The sequence below is a fragment of the Vombatus ursinus genome, unplaced genomic scaffold (assembly GCF_900497805.2).
Source record: "Vombatus ursinus unplaced genomic scaffold, bare-nosed wombat genome assembly UNPS02014798.1, whole genome shotgun sequence".
Taxonomy (NCBI): domain Eukaryota; kingdom Metazoa; phylum Chordata; class Mammalia; order Diprotodontia; family Vombatidae; genus Vombatus; species Vombatus ursinus.
Window position 1 is genome coordinate 50,979,441 of NW_020954576.1, and position 9,858 is coordinate 50,989,298.

The following is a 9,858-nucleotide window of genomic DNA, read 5'->3' on the forward strand; positions in this document are numbered from 1 at the left end:
GACCAAACTATATAGAAAATGACTACAGAATTGGCTTGTTGTTGGGACTGAATAAATTTGGAATTAGGGCAGGCCATATGGTATAACAGAAAATACATTGGACTCATAAGCAGAAGGCCTTCATTCTAGTCCTTGCCCTGTCACTAACTAACTCTGTGACCTTGGGAGAATTTCTTGACTTTGCTAGGCCTCACTTTCCTCATCTGTAAAATTAGAGACTAGAATAATCTCTAAGGAATCTTCTACACCATTCAATCTTTCTCCGTTAGATGGTAAGCTCCTTGAGGGCAGGCACCATCTCTTTTTCTTATTTGTATTCCTAGCCTTTAGCATAGTGCCTAGAAAATCATAGGTCCTTAATGAATGTTTATTCAGTTGAATCCTGGAATCTTTAGTTCCTAAGGGAGCTTTAAGAACCTTCTTCACTCAAATCAATCAACAAGCATTTATTAAGCACCTACTGTGTGCCAGACACTGTCCTAAGCACTAAGGATACAAATCATTAGAAATTGTAAAGAAAAGGGAAAGGGAAAAACAGCTTTTAAATCTGCAAGAGGCAAAAGAATTCTTTCTTTGACCCTTGAGGTCCTTCACACCCTGAGTGGTCTATGATTTTCAAGCTTTCAAGTCTCACTCTTTCACATGAAAGACTCTCTGTTCTCTCCTTTGGCAGAGCACAGACTGGGAAAGATAGCATACACTTTATATACCCCCCAAGCTCTAATGATTAGAGGCACTTGTCTCTAGACTCAATCTCCCTTTCTCTGATTTCCTGCCACTTTCTGTATCTGCAAAATGACAAGAGGGATTTGCGATCTGAATCCCTCCACGTTCCCCCTTGCTCACTGCAGTTCCCCTAGGGAGCCCCTCCCTATCCAGAAGCTAAAAACCAGAGTTTCTCATGCGCAAGCTTTTCCTCCAAGCTGCTGTTTTGCTGCCCTCTCTCTGTTCCATGCTGATGACAGATAAGAGAAGATGCTACTCCTGGCTCACCAGAATCTCTGGGACTATGAGGTCTGTATGTTCCTAACTCACGGCCTACAGACCATGGAGCTCAGGTCTGCAACATCAGAGGATGTGTTTATTTTTCAGAAGCTAGAAGAACATACTGGGAGTATAATAAACCTCGGAGTTCCACCTCCATCTTGCCCCTAACTTTACACCCTACTGATTTCAGTCAGTGCACATTAATCCCCCAGATTAAAAGTAATGGTCATAGTGATGACTTTGGAGGTGCATATGCTAACACTAGAAAAATACAGAAAAGACTAGTATGGCCCCTGCATAAGAATGACATACAAATTCATAAAGCATTCCATATTTTTTTTAAAAAAGTTATAGTTATGGTGAATAGTGCCTTAGCCTTGAAGTCTAAGTGGTCCCAGGCTCTAGTCCTGGTTCATTCATTCAGTAAGCATTCAGTAAGCACTTACTATGTGCTAGGCACTAAAAAGACAAATAGCTTTTGCCCTCAAGAAACTTGCATTCAACTTGGGGGAAGCAACTCTTACACATGGAAGATATAAAATATACACAAAGTAAAATAACCAAGGAACTGGGGGAAGGGCATAGCAACAGCATGAATCAGAGAAGGCCTCAGTAGGAAGTTGGACAAGGTGAGATTGTAAGGAAGTTAGTCATTCTACGACAGGCATGGAATGGAATGAAGGGCAGCCTGTGCAAAGACACAGGGATGGAATATAGGATCTGAGAAATCTAGAGTGTTTTGCTGGAAAATAAAGTGTATAAAGAGGAATAATGTGTAACAAGCCGGAATAGTAGGCTTCAGCCAGATTGCATAGGATTTTAAATGTCACATGAAGGAGTATTTTATCCTAGAGGCCAGAGGAAGCCTCTAGACCTTTTTGAGCAGGGGAATGACATGATTAAACCTGTTCTTTAAGAATACAAATTCGAGGGATAGCTAGGTGGCACAGTGGATAGAGCTCTGGCCTTGGAGTCAGGAAAACCTGAGCTCAAATCTGACCTCAGACACTTGACACTTGCTAGCTGTGTGACCCTGGTCAAGTCACTTAACCCTGATTGCTTCACCAAAAAGCAAAATATATATATATATATACACACACATATATGTGTATATATATATATATATATATATATATATATGAAAATTTGGTTCTGACCCTTAATAACTATGTGACATTGGTCAACTCACCTCACCTTTGTGACTCTTGGTTTCTTTCTTTGTAACAGAGGTGGATAATTTTTAAGGTCCCTTTGATCTCCAATATCAACTACGTCCTGTGATTCATGGTGCCCATCCCTGGATATTCTACTTAGAGGCACTGTCCCAGCCAGCCACAGAGAGTCTCCCTGCTACTCTTGGACTTGTTGAGAGAGGGCGGTGGGTCTGAGATATTCAGAACGTGTCCAGGTCTCTAACTGGGACTGTTGTCTTCACCTACCTCTTCTCCCCACAGAGTTCTCCATCAGTAGCTTCTGCACTGTGGTTGATGTCATGAACTTCTCCAAGCTCCAAGTGCTGAGACTGGATGGGAATGAGATTCAGCGCAGCGCTGTACCTGTTGACGCTCCCCTCTGCCTTCGCCTGGCCAGCCTCATTGAGATCTGATACAGCTCCTTCACTGGGCCCCGAGGGGAGGGAGAAGTGGCCTAGGGGAGGGGGCTTTGATCAGAGATGACAGCAGTTGCTCACTGTCCCATTTTGTCTGGCTTGATGGTTTGGTTTGGCTTTTGCTGGAAGAGTCGGGACTGCCCCATATGAGTGTAAGGGTCACACTTACGGTTACCAACATCATAACAAACAAACAAAAACTAGCCATAATCAGAGGCATCAGTAACTAGCAATCAGCCTCTGTGATATAATATCAGTCACACTTGTCAAATGCTGGCTGGATGGCCACCCTAGTCACACCTCCACGATGTGTGTCCCATGAATCCCTAATTCATTTTGTCTTCTTTTAAACAAAGTTAGATTACTGGGGATGGGGATAGGAAAGGGACACAGGATTTAGGCATATACCTAGCTATCTCATGAGGAAGCCATCACTTTGAAAGGGTCAGAAGTTAGTTGGTGGGAGGGCTGAATGATGTCATCATCAATAACTCCTAGAAATCCCACCCCCAAAATTTGTACCCTTTCAGAACTAAACTCATGGGTCTAGGATCATGGAAATGAATCTCTTATATTGGATAGATGTTGGCTAATCCTTCCTGTTGGATGCAAACTACCCCAACTGGCCAGTTGGTGTTCTTGGCCTTCTCAGGAAGTAGAAAACAATTATCCTAAAGTTTCTTCAAGCAAAAACTTGAGATAACTAACATTCCCTTCCAGGCTTCATTCTGATCCTCTTTCAATGAGCAATCTTTGACATTGCCTCTGCCCTTAGAAAGAGTTTCCTTTGCAATAACTCTGGGGCCCCATAGTTCAGCATATACCTTTTGTCTAGCTCCCTTCTCTGAGTTTCCCAAAACCTTTCCCCTGTAGAAGCCTCTTCGATATTTGAGATGCTCTGCTGTGAGACAGACAACCAGGGGTGTGTGAACATTTGCTCTATGGCTTATAGGGAAACCTGTACTTTTTCAGAAGTGAGAAGAATAACAACAATCATACTTCTTTCCAACTCTACCCCTTGGAAAACATCATATTGGATGCCATTAATACCCAGAAGTCCCATCCCCCAAATGGTCTGGCATCCTAGCAATTTACCTGATCCACTGAAAGGCATTTACCTTAGCCCTACACTAAGCTTTTCATAACTGGACAATGGTTATCTTACTCAGAGAAGACCAGTTTCCACTCATGATCAGGGTCCAAGAGGCAGGAAGGCTTTGTTCAGTTCCTCAGGCAAACTGAGAAATCAACTGACAAATCCCCTGAGCTCACAGACATCAATCAGAAGTTTCATCCATTCCTCTGCTTTCAGTGTCCTTCTCTGCCATTAGACCAGTAGTAGAAAAAAAATAACTTCCAGGAAGGAAGTAGAAGGGACTTTGGACAATTGGTTCCTCAGGGAATGAGGCATAAAAAAGGCTCTGACCCTTTCTTTGAATACTTTAAGACCTAATGGGGACCAGAAAGCTCAGCAGATCACATTAGGTGTGTTCTCAGGGTCAGAGGTCAGGGGATTGGGGTTAGACTGAATCCTGCTTCTTCTCAGATTTCTTCTAGAGATCCAAAGAAGAAACTAAACCATCTTCTCCTCTTTGCTGTCCATCTGCAGAGCTTCCTGAGAAGAGAAGAGGAATTCATGTCAGTTGGGTCATCCTAGGGCTTGAGAGAAATGTGCTAAATCTGGAAGTGCTCATTAGGGCTCATTGTGCCCAAGCCAGCCTGCCAAATCTTGTCTGAGCTTGGCATCTCAGGGCTGTCCTCATTATTGAAGATGCCTGGTTTGGGGTGGAGAATATAGTTAGCAATTTTTTTCCATTCCAGGATGGATATACTTGTCCAACTATTCACCACCCCCTTTCCCCTGCTTCCTCTCTTATATGACATTTTTTTCTCTCCTGTGAGGCTTAGATAATGCGAAAATATTTGGAGTAAAGATCCCTAAGCTGCCTATTGCCAGGGTGCAGCTAATGAAACCTAGTCTGATGTCTGCTTCCTACATAGTCCCCTTCAACCCCTTCCCATGACCACCACCGCCATCATACATGGTGTTCTCTTTCAAGTTTCCCTTATAAAATAAGAAGGATTTTATTCTTGGCCCCAAGCCCTGAATCCTGCAAAAGCCAAACAACCTGCTTATTTTGGTCAGGGAGCTTCTGAGCGAGGGGGCAAGTGCTGTCCCCTGCCCCAGTGCTCCCCAGAAATCATCTGCATGTAAATTCCATGGCATCCATATAAAGGACATTGTACTATTGGCAAAGCATGATTGGTAGCTATCCTGACCAATAAAACCCTTTTATGATTGCAGTTGGAGGACTGGAGAACTCTCAAAAAAGAGATGGTTCAGAACATCTAAGAAATATCTAGAAATACCAAATGCCAAATGTATATTTGGAGAGGATCACCTTGGAAAGGGTTAGGAGTTATGGGAATCATTGGGTTCTCAGAGTAAGAGAGTCTGCAATCTCCTCCACCCTTCTACCCAGTCAGGTGAAGGGAAGGAAGATGATTTTTCAGCCTCTCTTGATCACATGTACTAGAGTTGTCCTGTCTTCAAGGTCAATCAGGTCTTCTTTATGCTCAACCTTACTCTCTGGCTTTATCTTCCCTCTCATTTGGATCTCAGGGAAATGAAGGGAATTCCTGCTCAGTTATTTGTGGATTAGACTAAATGATTTCTGAAGTTCCTTCCTATTCTGAGATTTTATGACTTTATGAGGTCAACTAGTTACCTTTGGTTATTCTGAAGGATTCAGGAAGCCTGGATTCTAGTCTTAGTGCTGCCACAAACTACCTGTAGCAAGTCACTCAGCATTAATGGGCTTCAGTTTCTTCATCTCTATAAATGAAAGTAGATGATCTCTAGTTTTTGTCATTCTATTTTAATAACCTTAATTCTTTTCTCCCCATCCTCTTCTACCATGAACTTTGAAACTTGAGAAGGCAGTGTGATGTAGTGGGTTAGAGAGAGACCTGACCTCAGAGTCAGAAAGACCTGGCCCACCTCTCACATCTACTGTGAAAGTAGACCATTGACTTAACTTCTTCAGGTCCCCAGGCAATTCTGCTAGGGTATAAATTGCAGAATTGGTTTTGACCTTTATTGGTAGAGGGAATCTAAGATCTGGGAAGGAAAGAAAGGAGAGAGAGAGAGAGAGAGAGAGAGAGAGAGAGAGAGAGAGAGAGAGAGAGAGAGAGAGAGAGAGAAGAAAGAAGGAAGGAAGGAAGGAAGGAAGAAAGAAAGAAAGAAAGAAAGAAAGAAAGAAAGAAAGAAAGAAAGAAAGAAAGAAAGAAAGAAAGAAAGAAGGAAGGGAGGGAGGGAGGGAGGGAGGGAGGGAGGGAGGGAGGAAGAAGGAAGAAAAGGGGGAAAGGGAGGGAGGGAAGAAGGAAGAAAGAAAAAGGAAGAAAAAGAAAAGAAGGAAGCAATAAAAAGAAAGAATGAGGGAGGGAAGAAGAGGGGATAGAAAGAAAAGAAGGAAGAGAAAGAAAGAATGAGGGAAGGAAGAGGAAGGAAAGAAGGAAGGAAGGAATGGAGGGAGAGAAGGAAGGTAAGAGAGACAAAAGAGAAAAAGAAAATGCAGACCTAATCTTAGGTGTAGGAACCTGAGCTTCTCCTGCCCCCTAGTGGCAGATGCCCCACACCCAAGGCATTTACTGCAAGACCGACATATACATTATGCATAAGTATACATGCCAGGTGCTGTGCTGAGGATAAAAAAGACTGGAAGGCTCTCTGTCCTCATATACTTACACTCCATCGGGATGGGAGGGGTGGGGTTTAACAGCATATTTGCAGATATGTACTGAACAAGGAAAACTGAAAAGGTAGAGAACACCACCAAATGAAAGGATCAGGGAAGTCACAAATTCAGGCAAGGACTAGAAAAATAGATTAAGTACAGGAATGAGAGAGCAGACTAAGAGTGCATTTTTTAATGTGGTCCTCTCTTTGGGGGTCATTTCCTGATACATGAGCCCTGAAAATGTCACATCTGCCTCTTAATCCCCATATAGGATCTATAGATTTAGAGCTGGGAGTCAGCTTAAAGACCATCTCATCTAGTTCAATCACCCCATTTTACAGATGAGGAAAGTGAGGCCCTAAGAGGGAAAGTGATTTAAGACATAGCTATATGGGTCTTCCAAAGGTCATCTAGTCCAATAACTGCAGTTTACAGATTCAGAAACTGAGACCTAAGGAAATTAAATAATTTATCTAAGGTCATAGAAGTAGTAAATAGCAGACCTTGGTTTTGAACCCAGGTCCTTTGATTATAGAACTAACACTCTTTCCGCTACAGCATTATTTTTCCATGATAATTCCCTAGAAAAAAATAGTGTCATACATAGGCTCATTTTGCTTAATATCCAAGTATTTTTAACATGCTCTTTGAGAGACCTTGAATCAGTTCTTGATTTGGCCTTGGAACCTACCAGCATCTCTTCTTTAGCTCTACCCCTCTGACCATTCTTAACAGCTGGAAATTCTAAAACATTCTCATCCTTACTATCCCCTCAGTCCATTTGCTATCATTCAGAATGCTCCTCTCCCTTTATGAATCTAAACCACATTTGGGGTTAGCAAGTTGCACATGAAAGAGAAAAGTTTCCAAACATACACAGAGTGCTAAACAGCCAACTGACCAGTCCAACTAACTGGTTACAAAATTCATCTAAACTAATCTCAGTCTGGCTCCCTTTGGGGAATGGGTTTGGGCTTCACCAAATGAAGCCAGATGTTCATCTCTTCCCTTCCTAGTTAACCAGTCTTTCATCAGACTCCCTGCTTCCTCCATAATCACTTGGGACAGGTCCTTGACCCCATCATCAAAGGCCCATGTGGTGACCATTGCATCGATAATTACACCATTATATCAATTCCATCACCAGGAAGGAATCCTGCAAGTCAGAAAAATAATATCAAATAACCACACAAATGTCAATCTCCAATTTGAACAAAAGTTCAAAAAAGAAAAAAAAAATTTCTATAGCCTCATAGAACATTCAAGCTGGAAAAAACTTCAGAGATAATCTCATTCAACCCTCTCATTTTACAGATGAGGAAACTGAGACCCAGAGAAGAGAAGTGACTTGTGCAAGATAACTCAACAACTTAAAACTCCTTTCCAATGTGCCACATTGATGTTACTTATTTACCTGATTTTTAGAAAGTCTGAAAAACTCATTTGATCATTTTATACTGGAAATTCTTTGGGTAAAATTTCTTTGGGGAAATGAATCCAAAACAAGGAGAAAAGTTACTCAGAACTACTAAACCTTTCATTTGAGGGGGATGGTGAAGAGAACAGAGAGACATTCAAATACTAAGCAGAAATTGTGATCTTATTTGTAGTTCTACCTTCGAGGGGCAATGAGCTGGCCACATGGAGTTCTAGAGGAAAGAGACAGTGTTGGGAGACGATATTAAGCACACCATGGGATTTATTCCTCTTTCAGAGAAGAAAGCCTGACCAAATCTACTATGACCCATACAATCTTTTAACTTTGCCTTTCAGCTTATTAGCTCCAGTGAATGTCATAGCCAAGAAATAAATGAAAAAATCCATACCTGCTTCATACTTTTCAAAATTATAGCACATTCCTCTTTTCTAAACCAAGGACTATGTAAACCCTTTGTGGACTTTGCTGCAGATTAAGCCATAGATTCATTGAGTCTCAGAATTGTAAAGGATCTCAAAGACCACCCAATTCCAACCCCAAGCATGATGCACAAATCCTGCTATTACACTCCCAGGAAGTGGTCAGCCATTCTCTTCTTCAGCAATTTCGGTGGCAAGTGCTGGACTTGAAGTCAGAGGGCTGTTGTGTTGTTCAGTCATTTCTGAGTCTTCATGACCCCTTTTGGGGTTTTCGTGGCAAAGATACTGGAGTAGTTTGCCATTTCCTTCTCCAGTGAATTAAGGCCAACAGAAATTAAGTGACTTGCCCAGGGTCACAAAGCTAGTGATTGTCTGAGGCCACATTTGAACTCTGGTCTTTCTACTTCCAGGCCCAATGCTCTATCCACTGAAACACTTAGCTGCCTCTAAGTCAGAGGACCCAGGTCCAAATGTGGTCTCTGACACATTTCTTATGGCCAAGTTACTGAACCTCTCTGGGTCTCACCTATAAAATGAAAGATTGGGCTAGATGACTTCTATAGGCCTTTTCAATTCTAAACCTGTGATCCCAAGGTAGCCCACTCCATTTTTGGACAACTCTAATTGTAAGGAGGGCAGCAAGGTGGCACGGTGGATAGAGTGTTGGGCCTGGAGTCAGGAAGAATCATCTTCCTGAGTTCAAATCTGGCCTCAGTCACTTAGTAGCTTTGTGACCCTGGGCAAGTCACTTAATCCTGTTTGTCTCAGTTTCCTTATCTGTAAAATGAGCTGGAGAAGGAAATGGCAGACTACTCTTGTATCTTTGCCAAGAAAACCCCAAATAGGCTCATGAGGAGCCTGCTATGACTGAAAAATGACTGAAGAACAATTGTTAAGATCTTCCTTGGATTGAGCCAAAGTCTACTTCCTTGTAATATGGGCTTTACCAAAGCATTTTAAAAAACCTTTCATAATATCTTTGTGGACAAAATGAAGAATCTGGGGCTAGATGATGAAACAATTAGTTGCATTTGAGATTATTTGAACAGTTGATGTGATGATTAAGGGTTATAATTAAGGGATAAAATCAATGTAAAGAGAGAATTTTTCTGCCCTTGGTTCTGTCCTGCTCAATATTTTTAACCAATGAATTCATTGAAGATAAAAATTGCACGCTGCATAACAATTAATAGATTGATTAATAGATGACATAGATTATTCAGTCTATGAATACATTAATTAATTGATGAAATTATAACAAATGCCATGGATAACTGAATCAGGACCCTCAGAAAAGATCTTGACAGGCTGGAACAATGAACCAAAATAACAAAATTAAATTGAATAGGAATACATATCAAGTCCACTTAGAAATCTGCTGATAATAATCCTATCAAAGAAAGTAATGGTGCTAATCTGGCATGACTTGGCTTCCATTCTGGCTCCCAATGATCTCCATTCTCCTTTCTAAGTGCTCATAATCTATCCATTTAATAATCCGATTTTTTTAGGAGTAGGTTTCAAATTTACAGCTCTATAGTACGCAGAATCCTCCTTCTTTCTGAAATTGACATCTCACTCATTTCCAATCTTCTCCCATTTTCTGTGGCCATTTAAAGATTGTAGGTGATTATTTAAAGATCAAGACTACAGTTCAGCAATGAC

The 9,858-nt window shown here is 41.5% G+C and overlaps 1 protein-coding gene and 1 non-coding gene across 3 annotated transcripts in view; both read left to right on the plus strand.

Moving 5' to 3' along the window:
* FMOD (fibromodulin) overlaps window positions 1-4,900 on the plus strand; it is a 20,000-nt gene extending 15,100 nt beyond the window's left edge. For both annotated transcript variants that reach the window (XM_027871338.1, XM_027871339.1), the window contains exon 3: window positions 2,442-4,900. In XM_027871338.1, coding sequence (XP_027727139.1) covers window positions 2,442-2,593 — 152 coding nt within the window. In that variant the 3' untranslated portion in view covers window positions 2,594-4,900. The remainder of the gene's footprint in view (window positions 1-2,441) is intronic.
* LOC114050255 lies at window positions 1,222-1,325 on the plus strand. The gene has a single exon (XR_003569963.1). It is a non-coding gene; the product is annotated as a U6 spliceosomal RNA (small nuclear RNA).
* Window positions 4,901-9,858: the final 4,958 nt, after the last annotated feature.